Raw genomic sequence first — 16,656 nt, 5'->3', positions numbered from 1 at the left:
CCCTATTTTGTACTTATTCCTTTTTTTCCCGGTAAAGCTTAGATTTTGTTTGCAGACTTTCTGTATTCACTAGATTTAGTTAATTGGGCAGGTATCATTGTTTTTCCACTGATTACACTGTATCATGTAAAGAACTGACTTCATCCATCTCATACCAATAGGCAACTTGCTGAGGAGAAATATCAGGAAAATCATCAGCGCATGCAGAAACTGAGGTGTCACAATTTTCAGCAAGTTGGTGTGGATGTCCTGCACGTAAGTCAGTGTGAGATTCTAAATTATTAAACACATGCCATACTTGGAAGGGAAACTAGGACCTTTAAGAAACAGTGTCACCTGGTAAAGTACTTGCCCAATTCCTTACCAGGTTTGTAAATAGAGATGTGACAGTGAAGCGATCAACAATATGGCAATGCAATTATCAATGCAGTCATCATCAAAATCTCAGCACGTAAAGGAGGCCACAGTGGCTGTGTTACATTTCAGAGCTATCTTATCCCATTTCCCTGCTTTTTCCTTTGTACCGTTTAATTTTTTTCCTTTTGTGTTTAAATGATTGCCTCAATTTCAATAGCAACTTGTGGTAATGCATGTCATATTCTAATAACCTGGTGTAAAAAAAAGTCTTTTGGCCCTCTTTATGATTTTTGTACTTATGGTGATTAAGTACTCCCTTATTTGCTGACCCATTCAAACTATCTTTCACTTTTTGTGCTTTTAAAGCTTTTCAAAACTTTGAACATTCATACAAATCCACAAAAGGATGAGAAAAAGATCATCGGATCCATCAAACCTGCCCCATCCAGACATGGCGTAATCATGTACACTGTTTACCAACCCTTAAGTCAAGCAACCTTCTGGGAAAGGTGAAAAATCACGAGGCCAAGTTAGAAAAACTGGAAAGTTCCTCTCCAATCATGCAAAGCAATCTAGCGAAAGCTCCAGGAGATGCGGTGACCGATTAATCCTTACAATCCAGCTACCCTGCCACCCACACTCTGCAGTTGGAAATAACCTCCTCACCCAACAATTTGCTCAGCTCCTTTGTAGGGAATTCTGTACTTTGCGACTTCCGGAAGATAATGACATTCTGTGAAAAGAAATACTTCCTGATCAAACTCCTTGCTTATGTATTTTGTATCCTGTTCTCCCATCCCTATCTGTCTCAACAATCTATCCAACTGGATAGAGCCTAATCCCTTTGTAATTTTCAAAACCGCAATCATATCTCCTCGAAACCTAGGATTCTCTAATGAAACTGGCCACAGTTCCTCGACCTATCCTGATAACTAAAAGCCCAAAAACTGGGTATCATTTTAGGATTTCTCCTGGGTTTCTCCAGGACCTTGATTTCCAAGCCACGACTGAAGACAAAACTGGACACTATAATCCAAATGCAGCTGTGCTTTGTAGTGTTCTTAGTTTTATGTTGTATTGTTCTAGTAATACAGTCTAAAACACTGTCTGCCTTTCCAAAGGTCTTGTCACATTGTTTGTGGACTTTACATGATTAATCAGCTATGACCCCAGAGTCCCTCTGTTGTTTCATAACCTTAACCGGATACACCTGTATTGTATACACATGCCAACAGTTTCTCAGATCTAAATGTGTAACACTGGCCTTATCCACATTGAATGTCATATGCCACACACTGGCTTATTCCTCCAGCTTATCTAAATCTGCCTGCAGCCTGTTTATTAGGAAACCCAAATTGCTTGTTCCCACTCCACCGCCACAAGTGCAGTATCATATCTACTGCCAGAATTTTTGAAGTTCAACATAAGAGCAAGAATAAAAAATAGTTACAATTTGCAGAAGTTTGAGCTGCAGCTGATATTGTATTCACCGCATTGCTAAACTAAACCATGATGGAGGCATCTGAGCAGGATTTTCAGATCCAGCATTTCCTGGACTGAGCTGATGCCAGAATTCTACCAGAGCCCCTATATACTTATTCATTTAGATAGTATTTTCAGGGTTTTGAAAACCTAAGCCTGCAGTTATGCTGCCACTTTTGCATGACTCAGAGTTGCATCTATAGTACACTTGAGTCAGAGAAGTGACGTGACACTCCCGGCAGCTGGAGTTCATTGCACAGAAGATTATCAGTTGGATGCGTTGTGCTGTTACATTAGGAGTTCTAGAACAGCAACCTAGCAAGAAACAAATTTAACTTTTTCTCCTCACATGTCCACTTGAACAATATGGGCATGTCCTGTGGCCAGAGGCACCTTCTAAATCTCAAAAACATTGAAGACAGCAGAATAAGTCCAGGCTATGTGATTGCTGTGTACTTGAAAATGATCCACTTGCACTTCACTATGTGCAGAAGAACTGCAACTCATGTCTCCACAAGATGCCCTTGCATTGACTATTCTGGGATGGATGTTCTGCATCATTACACCAAAGTAGTTATGTATCTTCGAAAGTGATTTCTATTAACTAAAGCTAACTGAAACCTATCGTAGTGCGACTGCAATGTTCTTTGATTAGATCAGTCTGTTACTTGTAAGGATGCCTTTGATTGCCTTTACATAAACAGATTGCTGTAATCATAATGTTTGAATGTGGTTTATTGTTTTCACTCGGGAGACTATATTCACGGCAGGTTACATTTCTAAGACAAATTGGAAGAAAAATAAATTATGCTGTGTATACACTGGATCAGCGCAAAATATATATATGGATTGCATAAGATTTGGATCCTTTATCTGACTAGCTATGGGGGTTTGAATATTTGTGTGTCTATGGCTGATTCCTCTAAAGAGCGACAAAAAGCAGCTTGCTGTTGTTCGGAATGCCAATGATCATTTAAGATAAAGAAACAATAATTTTCAGGCTTTCCTAATGGTCATTTGGCAAATGTACGGTGTAGTGTGGTACTGCTTCATACAGGTCCAAGCTCTGGGCTCCAAAAATCCGTGTGTGGCGATCCTGGCGGTTAGCCTGCGATGACACCTGCCGGTGCCCTCCAACATTTCTCTCGCCGTAGTTGACAGGGTCAGTGGGAGGGTATCTAAGTTGCATTGGGCCAGCGGATGCTTACGGCACAATGGGCAACCACTGTTGGACGCAAAGTCCCAATGAGCTTCAGAGGCAAGAGTAAGTTAAATCAAGATTTTATTAAGCAGTATAATAATAACATTAGCAAGTACTACTTCTAGATACTCTCAAACTTGATACCCATCGGGAGTTCCAGAGAATGACCTTGGTGGTTCGGCCAGAGTAGAGTAACACCCTCCCTCATAGTCATCGCCAATTTATATAATCTATGCCTACTAGGACATTCTATAGGACGTACCCTGGGCCCATATGCTCTGTCTTTGCTCAAAATCAGTTTGAGTTGGATACAAAATTGGCTAAGGGGCAGACAGCAGAGAGTAGTGGTGAACAGTTGTTTTTTAAACTGGAGGGAAGTGTGCAGTGGTGTCCCCCAGGGATCGGTATTAGTACCACTGCTCTTTTTGATATTTTTAATGACCTGGACTTGGGTATACAGGGCATAATTTCAAAGTTTGCAGATGACACGAAACTTGGGAATGTAGTAAACAATGTGAAGGATTGTGACAGACTTCAGGAGGACATAGATAGACTGGTGAAATGGGCAGACACATGGCAGATGAAATTTAACGTAGACATGTCTGAAGTAATACTTTTTGGTAGGAAGAATGAGGAGAGGCAATATAAACCAAATGGAACAATTTTAAAGGGGGTACAGGAACAGAGAGACCCGGGGGTATGTGAAGGTGGCAGGACAAATTGAGAAGGCCTTAAAAAAGCGTATGGGATCCTTGGTTTTATTAATAGAGGCATAGAGCACAAAAGCAAGGAAGTTAGGCTAAACCTTTATAAAACATTGGTCAGGCCTCAGCTGGAATATTGTGTTCAATTCTGGGCACCACACTTTAGGAAGGATGTTAAGGCCGTAGAGAGGGTGCAGAAGAGATTTATTAGAATGGTACCAGGGTGAGAGACTTCAGTTATGTAGAGAGACTGGAGAAGCTGAGATTGTTCTCCTTAGAGCAGAGAAGGTTAAGAGGAGATTTGAAAGAGGTGTTCAAAATCATGAACGGTTTTGATAGAGTAAATAAGGAGAAACTGTTTCCAGTGGCAGAATGGTCAGTAACCAGAGAACACAGATTTAAGGTGATTGGCAAAAGAGCCAGAGGCGACATGAGGAAACAGTTTTTTACACAGTGAGTTGTAATGATCTGGAATGCACTGCCTGACAGGGTGGTGGAAGCAAATTCAATAGTAACTTTCAAAAGCGAATTAGATAAGTACTTGAAGGGAAAAAAATTTACAGGGCTATGGGGAAAGAGCAGGGAATGGGACTAATTGGATTGCTCTTTCAAAGAGCCGGCACAGGTGTGATGGGCCGAATGGTCTCCTTCAGTGCTGTAACATATGTGATACTCTGAGTAGTTCACGCGCAGTTTGCTTGTGCTATCTGATTTGCTGAGTCTACCACCCAAATCCTAACATCTTGTACTACATCCTATCATCTTGTACTAAATCATATCATCCTGTATTAAATCCTATCATCTTGTAGCCTTGCTTACATGCAGTTGACCCTTCGCCTACCTCATGCAGCTTTAAAATCCGACGTCTGTCTTTGGGAGTGGTTGGGTTTCTCAGGCACCCTCCGCCAGACTCCGTGCAGTGTTCCCTCAGCCCTGTGTGCAACGGGGTTGATCCCAATTGTCCATTATTTGAACCACACCAGTTCTCTGTCCTGGCCGCCCCCCCAAGTAGGGCCCACTTCCACTCATCTGAAGGCCATTTCACTTGTCTCATTTCACTTGGCCTGGCAGTCTCCAGTCCTACTCTGGGTCCTGACTGAGCCAGGGATGTGGGAACTTCTGGCATGGAGAATCTCCACCACAGGGCTATCCCCCGACATCATTTGCTTTATAAGGAATGGACGGAGGTTCCGCCCCTTACAAGGCTGCTCAGAAAACCCGGAAATGGTTGGTACCTGGAACAACCATGTCCCTGCTCGTTCGTGTTGGAGTTATGGTGACAGTCTGATGGAACCTCCAAGGAAATTTGGGGCCCTGGTCTTTTACGGTGTTAACCAATATAAGTCAGAGGAGGGGTTGGGGAAGTGAGGGGCAGCCCTTAGTGCTCCTGAGCTAGGGAGGAGAAAAGTCAACCTGGGGCCCAATCCTGCTCAATATCCATTGCAGCCTGCTGGTAAATATCCATGTCTGGACATCAGAAGTTAAAACTTTCTTTGCGAGCTTGGTGTAAATAAAATCATACCATGACGTGGGTGAGGGGAGGAGGAGTAAGAGGAGCACGCAATAAAGCTTTCCTTTTCTCTGCAAGTCTCCACTTGTCATGTACCAGACTCCAGGCAAATAATACTGATTCTGATTTGGCAATGGGGAAGGCTGCATGGAGCAGCCTAGGGTGACCTGCCCTTTACTTGTTCCTTGTCCTGCCATGTGAAGAACTTCCACCCTTCCCTGAAATCATTGCAGTGATTGGCAATCCATCATTTTGGTAATTACGGTGCAAATTGGCATCATAGCATTGTGTCTTGCACCCATAGTTTGGCTATTAATTTTGATCCAGTAATCAGTTACATTAAAACTATTAACTTTCAAATGAATAAGCGGGTAAAACACAGCCCCCGTGTAATAAACGCTAAAAATAAATTCACCTCCAATAGGCAGCTATTAGAGCAACTGGCATATCAACAACTTTGGCCCTGATATTTACGGGGAGGCAGGGAGGGAGCGGTGGCCACTTGCAGCGGACGGGAAACCAGGAAGTATGGGGAACGTGAAGGTCCTGCTGAATTTAATGGCAGGACCTCATTTGAATTTTTTTTCTCCATTTCCAGGTCGGCAGCCGACTAGATTGAGAGGCTGGCTGAGAGCAGGAAGGCCTGCGGCACAAGGCCACAGCCGGAGACCGGAGAGGAGGGCAGGAGGGATCGCGGGGTGGGGGGTTGATCACGAGGGAGGGAGATCGCTGTGTGGGGGGTGGGAGTGATCGCGGGTGACATTGGATCACAGGGAGGGGGAGATCGTAGGGGGAGTTTGGCCTGGAGATGCCGGGGGGCATTGGATCGCGGGGGGTTGGCTTGGAGATCGCTGAGTTGGGGTTCGTCAGATTGTGGGTAGGGAGGCAGATCGCAGCAGGTTAGCTTGAGGGGCTGGGGGGAAGCACTCCTGCACCTCCTGACCCAAAAGCAGTGCTGGAAAAGCACTAACCTGCTGGATCCGGCAGCTCTTGCCTCCTCCCCTGAGCCCCAGGAAACCCGGCCCATGGCCGTCAAATCTAAATAGCTGCTAAAATCTGAGGCACATCCGCCTCATTAACATATTTAAATTACTGACCCACCTCTCGAGAGCAGGTTATTCGCCCGCCGCCCCCCCCACAACCTGCCCCAGTTAAAAAGGAAGTAGGCCCGTTCGGGCGGGTTGGGGCCAGGTTTCAGATTTTTAAGAATTTAACCCACCCCACCCTCTCTGGCCCGTCCTGGGGGGTTAAAATTCCCCCTATTGTCTCTGAGTTGGGAGATGTACCACAATTCTTTTTTAAAGTATTAGTGAGGAACAGCTTCCTCTTAAAGCAATATAGCATTTACTGCTGCAGGAATTAATGGTAAATAAACAAAACTTGGAGTACCCTTTACCTAATTTCCTTAAGAGACCTGCTTCAAAATCAACATATTTTGGACAATGAAAGACGACAACCTATGTTTATTATAAACATATTGACAACTCATTCATACAATGGAGGGTAGCACAACCTCTTGACATATTGGTAACTCATGGCATGAAACTGCTAAAGCAGCCCCCTTGGGGGAGCATTAAACTGCTCATCCGATTATTTATTACTGTTGGCTTGAGTGGAATTATGTTGCTTGGATTTAGATGTTGCATAATTCATCTAGATATTGTACCAGAATTTGCTGTCAGGCAGGAACCACAAACAAAGAGAGTTGGCAGCCATGTAAGTGTGAAACATTTCACTGTACTTGGTCTACTTTCTGGCTGCAGCTTTTATTTGCCGTGGATTAGATAAGGTCCACGCATTTCAGAATATTCTGTGCTTGTTTTTCTGGGCAATACCACATGTAAGCAGCAACATACTGTGAAATCAATCCGTTTTCTTCTCCATATTCCTTGGGGTCTTCTTTAGGTCCTGGGTTCCATTGGTAGAGATCTTTAGGGATATAACATCTGCTGGGTTCATTGATGAGCATCACAAATGTGCTGAAGTAATCATGTATCCAATTCTTTTCTCTTAAAGACTATGGGAGATGCCTGCACTTGCTCACTGCCCATTCTATCTTTCTAAAACCCAGTTGGACTTCCATCAAAGCTCTGGGGTTTGATGGTTTACCACGCTACTTACTACTGTTTGTATCATTCATGCTAGGACCATTAGTCCTGTGGGTGGGGTGTGTGAAGGTATCTGGTGATGTGCACAACGAAGTGACACAGATGAGCAGGTGATATGGAAAAGATTGCTATTCCAAGAGAATGTTGAACTGAATTGCCCTGTACCCTGCTGGAATAGTGTATACATTCTTAAGCCCTGGCATGCAATGTGCAGCACGTGCAAGAGCTATGCTTGACATGGACCCATATCTGCTTAGGCTTCTCTTCCTTAGTGTCCTGGGGTGGGCTGGGACTGACGAGATGCAGTGAGTTCCTTGGGACCCAGGGAGTTCGATTGGTATGGGACACCTATATATACACAATATATGTACCTCTCTGTGAAACCGATGAACAGGTTTATAGAATCATAGAATGATACAGCACAAAAGAAGGCCTTTCAGCCCATCGTGCCTGTGCCGGCTCTTTGAAAGAACAACCCAATTAGTCCCACTCCCCTGCCCTTCCCCCATAGCCCTTCAAGTATTTATCCAATTCCTTTTTGAAAGTTATGATTGAATCTGCTTCCACCACCCTTTCAGGCAGTGCATTCCACGTCATGACAACTTGCTGCGCAAAAAAAATGTCTCCTCTTCTCGCCTCTGGTTCTTTTGCCAATCACCGTAAATCTGTGTTTTCTGGTTACTGATCCTTCTGCCACTGGAAACAGTTTCTCCTTAATTACTCTATCAAAACTCTTCACGATTTTCAATTTTTAATATAATTCATAATTATTCTGGTCACAATTACATTGTTTTGTTGTGGAGGTACTTTCTAATAGATCGCAGGGACACCACTTAAATATAGGTAAGGAATTCTCATCTTAGCTTACCTGTTCAGAAAAGGAAACCTATAAACCCACGTCACAGCAACCAACTAACTCCTGAATGACTCGAGATTTTGGTTCCATTTCTGTTCCTGGAAGTCCATTCCAAGTATTGATTACTGTTTGTGTGAAGAAATTCTTCCTGACAATTTGTCTTTCACTAGGGTGGAACCTGTGGCTCCTATTGTAATGCTTTATCTTGAAGAAGTGCTCCATATTTACCTTTTCTATGCTATTTAATATCTTGTGTACTTATTTAAGATCCATCCCCACCTAGCCCTCTGTTACCTTCTCTCAGGGCTAAAGAATCCCAGTTTCTCTAATGTACTCCCATAGCTCAGTCCTGTGATTTTGGTAATCAGCCTCTCAGTTCTCAGAACTGCTTCCAGGGCTTGAATGTTCCCTTTGTGTCTTGGTAATCAAAATTAAATGTACAACGCAAGGTGCGGTCAGCACAGATCACGATATGGTTTTAGTATAACCACTTGTGACTTTTCTATTTTATATCGAAATGACGTATGGTCACAATATTCTAGCGGGATTGTGCCTTTAGGTAGCGCTGTCAACGTAATGTGTATGTGACTTATTAGCTTAAATGCCATTCCTCATAACAATATGTGACCATCAACCAACTGATCTGAAGCCTATTCTGTGAAACCTCAGTGCAATTCATAACTTTGTCCACTGGGTAGCTCTCCAACAATTCTATCTTTGGATACATGATGGACATGTTCATAAAGGTGAATAAAGTAACTTCTTGCAAACCCAGCCCTCTACACTGAGCAGAAATATCAGGAGCACACCTGAGTCCTCCAAGAGATTCCCCCTCCCCACACTGAGCAGAGAGAGCAACCTCCTTCTCCCCAGAACTGAATCCCCTCCCCCCCATGGAGCAGGAGTGTCCTGACCATACCCCAATCCAACATCGGATTTCCACATCACTCCCCACTGAGCAGACATATCATGCTGCACTCACCTTCCCCACTATTGAGCACAGATATGTGGAAGGAATCTTCACCCTGAACTGTGCACTCCAATGAGCATTACTTAGGTGATTAGAATCCACCCCCCTCAGCCAAGCAATACCTTCCTTCCACACTGACCATGATTTTGGTGATCGTAGTCCACACACCTCACCTGATTACAACTCCCCACCCCTGTACATCGAGCATCACTTAGGTCATCTGAGCCCACACCTCCTCGGAGAGATTAAGTAGAATCGGCCTATACTCTCTAGAGTTTAAAAGAATGAGAGGTGATCTCATTGAAACATATAAGATTCTGAGGGGGCTTGACAGGGTAGATGCTGAGAGATTGTTCTCCTGGCTAGAGATTGTAGAACCAGGGGGCATAGTCAGGGGATAAGGGGTTGGCCATTTAAGAGTGAGATGAGGAAGAATTTCTTCACTCAGAGGGTTGGGAATCTTTGGAATTTTCTACCCCAGAGGGCTGTGGATGCTGAGTCATTGAATATATTCAAGGCTGAGATCGATAGATTTTTGGACTCCAGGGGAATCAAGGGATATGGGGATCAGGTGGGAAAGTGGAGTTGAGGCCAAAGATCAGCCACGATCTTATTGAATGGTGGAGCAGGCTCGAGGGGCCATATGGCCTACTCCTGCTCCTATTTCTTATGTTCTTATTAAAAACATAGAAAAACACAGACATTGAACTTGCTTTGCTAATGGCTGCTCTATAGTGACTTGACATATTAAATACCAAATGTATTAATACCTACAGATCTCTTTCAGCCTCCTCTATACTTACCAGGGTACTATACAGTTTTAGCATGACTGCTTCTCACTTATTTTCCATTGATTTGGAAATATAGTGAAGCTTTTGTAATTGCTGCTCCATCATGACTGGATATGTTAAGTGCTGAGTCCACTAACACCCATAGATCTCCCTCAACCTCACCTTTAGTTATTTCTACACCATTTGAAGATTTTTACTTGCAATGTACAGTAGAGTACTGTATCTGCCACGGTTATGCCGATTTTCACATTTTATCTCACTCCTTTTGTAAGTTGTTGGCTGTTTCCTTCAACTCTACCTTTCCATGCCCACCTTATTATCGTTTGAAAATTTGATCACTTTACATTCAGTCCAAACCGTTGATATAAATTAGAAACAGCAAGGGTCCTAGCTCTGATCCCTGAAGTACTCCATTCACCGCCTGCTCTGACGTCATTCCCCTATTAAGTGCTTGCTTCTTCATTTCTTTCGACCAGTTCCTCATCCATTTCCATGTTTTACTTTGAATTGCTACTGTGATAAGCCTCTCTAGCAGTCTTTCTTGGGGAACATTGTCAGAGGCTTCCTGTGAGTTCACTTGCACCACGTCATTAGATTTACTACTGTCCACTTGGGAAATCACATCCTCGAAAAAGTCGATGAGGTTTGTCAGATAGCATTTTCCCATCTGAGCCCATGTTGGGTGCTACTTATTAGATGATTATTATATGGATAATGTTCAAGTTTGTTCTTCATAACTGGTTCCATTACTTCAGCTGGTGTTGATGTAAGACTAATGGGGCTGTAATTTCCATTAGTCTTATTTCAACAACAGGTGAAGTAATGGAATCAGATTAGATTGGCCACATTATTTGAATATGGACATGATATTAGCTTGTTTCCAATTGAGTGGATCCTCCCAAGTATTTAATGACAGACAGCACTTCATCAATTTTAGCCCTTATCTCTCTTAGTAAACTGGGACAAATAAATATATTAAGCCTCTTAAGCCTGTCTAGAATCACTGTCTTGTTAATGTCAAAGTCCTTAAGTGTACTTGGATGATTCTTTTGTATTTGAATAGGATGGTACTAAGCTCTTCTCCAGTGAATACCTAAATACTATCACTGCAGGTTGTACACTGAACAGGTTGTACAGGTTCTACACTGAACAGGTTGTAATGGAACTGATAAGATGTGCCTTGGGGGTTAAATTGGACAAGGCTAATAATCGGGCACAGGTAGCCCGATCTGCGACTGATCTGTTATTTGCTGAAAATAACAGTCTACTGTCTGCACAGAGTCTGAACGGAAATCAGACATCGCACACGTAAAACACAGATGCAGATCCCATCCCTATGTTTACAAACTGATGAGTTTTGTTAAAACTTTGAATAGAGGTTGCACACTACTAAATCCTACATCCTCAAATCTGTATGCCAGACCTCACCAATCTGCCGATCCGATTTGGTACCAGGCCTGCGAGAGCGCGTGCACCAAGGTTCTCTGCTGATGCACTAGAGGCCTTGGTGCAAGAGGTGGACAGAAGGAGGGACATCCTATATCCACAGTGGGGGCAAAAGGCCTTCCAGACATATGCTTAAAAGGCAGTGGGAGGCAACGGGGGACAAAGTCAATGCCAGGCACATAGCACCACGAAAATGGATGCAGTGCAGGAAGAAGTATAATGCTTTGATACGAGTGGTCAAGGTGAGTGAGGTCACCTGTCAAGTGGCATCTCCTACCAACTGCACCACTAGCCGCATCCACTGCTTCACGCACTACACCCATCTCTGTCACCCATCTACCAACAAACTCTTTCCATCAATACTCAACTCTGCCAATCAGATGCTTCCTCTCACCCTTACACATTACCACTGTTGCAAACTGCCCACCCACAACTCACAGGCCACTCACACTGGCAGCTATTCAACCATGACAGGGACATCACTCAGACACACGTCCCGCTTTCTTGCAGGAGAAGGTGGCGCATAACAGGAGGCAGCAAGTGGCAGTGGCATTTAGCCCCTCGAGCCTATTCCGCCATTCAACGGGATCATGGTTGACCTGTGACCTAACTCCATATCTCTAGGTTCACAGAAGTCTTTCAAGTACTATGGTCCCTTTAAATAGCGCTAGTGGGGATTCCTCCAGGAACTCTAAGACATGTTCAGATGGCCGCGGTTAAGACTGTGCGTCGAGTGGAGCGTTAAGTCCTAAAATGATGACTATCGCTTTAAATCAGCATTGCACACTGAATGTATCCATTTTCTCCTTACATTACATGCTGCCGGTGTTTCTTATTTGGACATGCGCTACTACCTTTACCAAGGTGGCGTCTGGCGCACATCACACTAGAAACGTGTGTGCGCAGCCAAGTCACCACCTTGGCACTTCGAGAGGCTGCGTAGTGCCGAAACAATGGGCGCCACATGGCCCAATTTCTAGCCCCCTGTCTCCTCATTTCTACCTCAGCCTGTCTCAGGTTTGCTTTTGGTGTTCAAACATAGCTCTCCATGCCAAATAATTTTTGGTGGAATTTGGACCTGACTCTGTTTTTATTTCTGTCTGCTCACTAATAATGGTCCTTCAGCTGTTAGAAAGGATATCTGGGTAGGATTTGTCTGGCTTGCTCTCTGGTGACATTGTCATTAGCTAATAAAGAAAGAAAGAACTTGCATTTATATCACACCTTTCACCACCTCAGGACAACCCAAAATGCTTTACAGCCAATTAAGTACTTTTGAAGTGCAGTCACTGTTGTAATGTAGGACACGTGGCAGTCAATTTGCATACAGCAAGGTCCCACAAACAATAAGCAGATAATCTGTTTTAGTGATCATGGTTAAAGGACAAATTTAGGCCTGGATACTGGAGAAAACTCCTCTGCGCTTCTTCGGAATATTGCCATGGTATCTTTTATATCCACCTGAGAGAACATGAGAACATAAGAATTAGGAGCAGGAGTAGGCTTACGGCCCCTCAAGCCTGCTCTGCCATTCAATAAGATCATGGCTGATCTTCTAGCTCAACTCCACTTTCCCACCCGATCCCCATATCCCTTGATTCTCCTAGATCCTAAAAATCTATCGATCTCAGCCTTGAATATACTAAACGATTCAGCATCCACAGCCCTTTGGGGAAGAGACTTCCAAAGATTCACAGCCCCCTGAGTGAAGAAATTTCTCCTCATCTCTGCCTTAAATGGTCAACCCCTTATGTCCCCTAGTTCTAGACTCTCCAGCCGGGGAAACAGCCTCTCAGCATCTACCCTGTTAAGCCCCCTCAAAATCTTATGTGTTTCTATGAGATCACCTCTCATTCTTCTAAACTCCAGAGAGTATAGGCCCATTCTACTCAATCTCTCCTCATAGGACAAGCCTCTCATCCCAGGAATTTAGCTGGTTAACCTTTGTTGCACTGCCTCTAAGGCCAGTATATCCTTCCTTAGTTAAGGAGACCAAAACTATACAGTACTCCAGGTATAGTCTCACCAAAGCTCTGTACAATTGTAGCAAGACTTCCTTACTCTTGTACTCAACCCCCTTGCAATAAAGGACAACATACCATTTACCTTCCTAATTCCTTGCTGTACCTAAATGCTAACTTTTTGTGTTTCTTGTACGAGGACACCCAGATCTATCTGAACACCAACATTTAATAGTTTCTCACCATCTAAAAAATATTCTGTTTTTCTATTCTTTCTACTTCACACTTCCTCACATTATGCTCCATCTACCACCTTCTTGCTCACTCACTTAACCTGTCTATATCCCTTTGCAGACTCTGTGTCCTCTTTGCAGCTTACTTTCCCATCTAGCTTTGTATTGTCAGCACACTTTGATACATGACAGAGGGCAGACTGGGACTCAGTTTAACGTCCCATCCGAAAGTTGGCACCTCTGTACTGCACTGAAGTGTCAACCTGGATTATGTGCTCAAGTCTCTGGAGTGGGACTTGAACCCATAACCTTCCTACGCAGAGACCACTTCTCCAAGCTAATGAACAAGGCCCGCTGGTTTGTGGTTTTCACGGAAAAATTGATAGAATTGCATAATATGATCCCCCAAACACCATTATATCTTGAGTTCATTGCAATAAGAATAGAATGTAACTTATTCAGTCATCGCAAAGCAGTGGCACTGTTTATGAGTGTTAACAGAGAGGAGGCAAAATTAGATAGTTATCTTGGTGTTAATGTGTCTTATCTGTTCAGAGTAGGTGCTCTTTTTTCCCTTAATAGTTTCTCAGGGGTGGATAGAATAAGCTAATCAGTTTATGTTAATATACTGTGAAGTAATGCTGGCCTCAATATATTGTGATGTGGAGATGCCGGTGATGGACTAGGGTTGACAGATGTAAAGAATCTTACAACACCAGGTTATAGTACAACAATTTTATTTGAAAATCACAAGCTTTCGGAGGCTTTCTCCTTCGTCAGGTGAATGTGGGAATCCTTGAACGTTTCGCATTTATATTCAGAGAACAATACCTGGTGATTACAGATAATCTTTCCAACTGCCCGTTGTCAAGGCAATCAAAGTGTTCAGACAGAGAGGTGTTACCTACAGAACTACCGAATATACAAACGGCCAGAACAAAAGACAGAGAAAGAGAGGGAGAAACATCCGAAAGGAAGAGAAAGACAGAGAATGACCCGTTGTATTAAAAACAGATTAACTTTCATTCGCTGGTGGGGTTATGTGTAGCGTGACATGAACCCAAGATCCCGGTTGAGGCCGTCCTCATGGGTGAGGAACTGGCTATCAATTTCTGCTCGACAATTTTGCGTTGTCGTGTGTCTCGAAGGCCGCCTTGGAGAACGCTTACCCGAAGATCGGGGTGGCTGAATGTCCTTGACTGCTGAAGTGTTCCCCGACTGGGAGGGAACCCTCCTGTCTGGCGATTGTTGCGCGGTGTCCGTTCATCCGTTGTCGCAGTGTCTGCATGGTCTCGCCAATGTACCATGCTCCGGGGCATCCTTTCCTGCAACGTATGAGGTAGACAACGTTGGCCGAGTCACAGGAGTATGAACCATGTACCTGGTGGGTGGTGTCCTCTCGTGTGATGGTGGTATCTGTGTCGATGATCTGGCATTTCTTACAGAGGTTGCCGTGGCAGGGTTGTGTGGTGTCGTGGATGCTGTTCTCCTGAAAGCTGGGTAATTTGCTGCGAACGATGGTCTGTTTGAGGTTGGGTGGCTGTTTGAAGGCGAGTAGTGGAGGTGTGGGGATGGCCTTAGCGAGGTGTTCGTCGTCATCGATGACATGTTGAAGGCTGCGGAGAACATGGCGTAGTTTCTCCGCTCCGGGGAAGTACTGGACGACGAAGGGTACTCTGTTGGTTGCGTCCCATGTTAGTCTTCTGAGGAGGTCTATGCGATTTTTCGCTGTGGCCCATCGGAACTGTCGATCGACGAGTCGAGCGTCATATCCCGTTCTTACGAGGGCGTCTTTCAGCATCTGTAGGTGTCCATCGCGTTCCTCCTCGTCTGAGCAGATCCTGTGTATTCGCAGGGCCTGTTCATAGGGGATGGCCTCTTTGACGTGGTTAGGGTGGAAGCTGGAAAAGTGGAGCATCGTGAGGTTGTCCATGGGCTTGTGGTAGAGTGAGGTGCTGAGGTGCCCGTCTTTGATGGAGATTCGTGTGTCCAAGAAAGAAACTGATTCTGAGGAGTAGTCCATGGTGAGCTTGATGGTGGGATGGAACTTGTTGATGTTATCGTGTAGTTTCTTCAGTGATTCTTCGCCGTGGGTCCATAGAAAGAAAATGTCGTTGATGTATCTTGTGTATAGCGTTGATTGGAGGTCCTGTGCAGTGAAGAAGTCCTGCTCGAACTTGTGCTTGAAAATGTTGGCGCATTGGGGTGCGAATTTGGTCCCCATGGCTTTTCCGTGTGTTTGGGTAAAGAATTGGTTATCGAAGGTGAAGACATTGTGATCCAGGATCACAGAAGGGAGAAAATGGCAGTGGTATCCCAACTATTCTAATATTCCTTTCTATTCTTGATGTCCTGAGTCTGTGGCATCTATACTGCAGGACAGATTTGGCAACAAGGAACTGTACATATGCAAGGTATGTGCACGTGCAAATTTAGTGTGCGTGCTGTTAGCTAGTCTGACCACAGACCTTCCGCGCTGTCGGGAGAAGGTCTTTACAGACCCGCAATGCCAAAAGCACAGGCTGACAGATCAGCCTTCAATGCAGCAAGAACCCAAATGGTGAAGCCAACTTGTGTGTTGCAGAGGGACACCGTTCATATTTGTTATTGGTGGTCCTCTCAGTCAGATGGTGAGTGCAAATTCCATTCCATGAGGGTTTCCACTCAACTAAATGCAGAATTATCAAGTCCTTTAAACCATCATTGCTGCTATCGGAAGTAACCTCATGGTATAAATGGGGCATAAGCCTGAGTAAGAATGGAGCAAACAGCATTTTCCCTGACAGTGCAAAGGTAATGATAACGTCTGCTGTTCTTCCACATGATGGTGCTGTAACCTCTTTAAAAAAAAAGCATTATTACAAGGAGGCCTTTTATTACCTGTTCTGGAGGTGGCTGTTCAAGCTATCTCAGCCTGTTATGACAAACGCAGCTAAATGACATAACCATTTCCGCAGACTAACCATGTGCAAGGTCATAGTTTGGTTTGCAAAGACTCAATAAGTCAAATTCCATTTTGATTAAATAACAATGCAGG

At 44.1% G+C, this 16,656-nt stretch overlaps 1 protein-coding gene across 1 annotated transcript in view; it reads left to right on the top strand.

Annotated features, from left to right (window-relative positions):
• The window catches only part of nek11 (NIMA-related kinase 11), a 385,456-nt gene that overhangs the window by 231,799 nt on the left and 137,001 nt on the right, over positions 1-16,656 (top strand). The window contains exon 10 of the mRNA XM_067997717.1: positions 162-255. Within this exon, the coding sequence (XP_067853818.1) occupies positions 162-255 (94 nt within the window). The remainder of the gene's footprint in view (positions 1-161; positions 256-16,656) is intronic.

The sequence above is a fragment of the Heptranchias perlo genome, chromosome 2 (assembly GCF_035084215.1).
Source record: "Heptranchias perlo isolate sHepPer1 chromosome 2, sHepPer1.hap1, whole genome shotgun sequence".
Taxonomy (NCBI): Eukaryota; Metazoa; Chordata; class Chondrichthyes; order Hexanchiformes; family Hexanchidae; genus Heptranchias; species Heptranchias perlo.
Note: the sequence above shows the minus strand (reverse complement) of the source record. Positions and strands in the feature narration are given on the sequence as shown.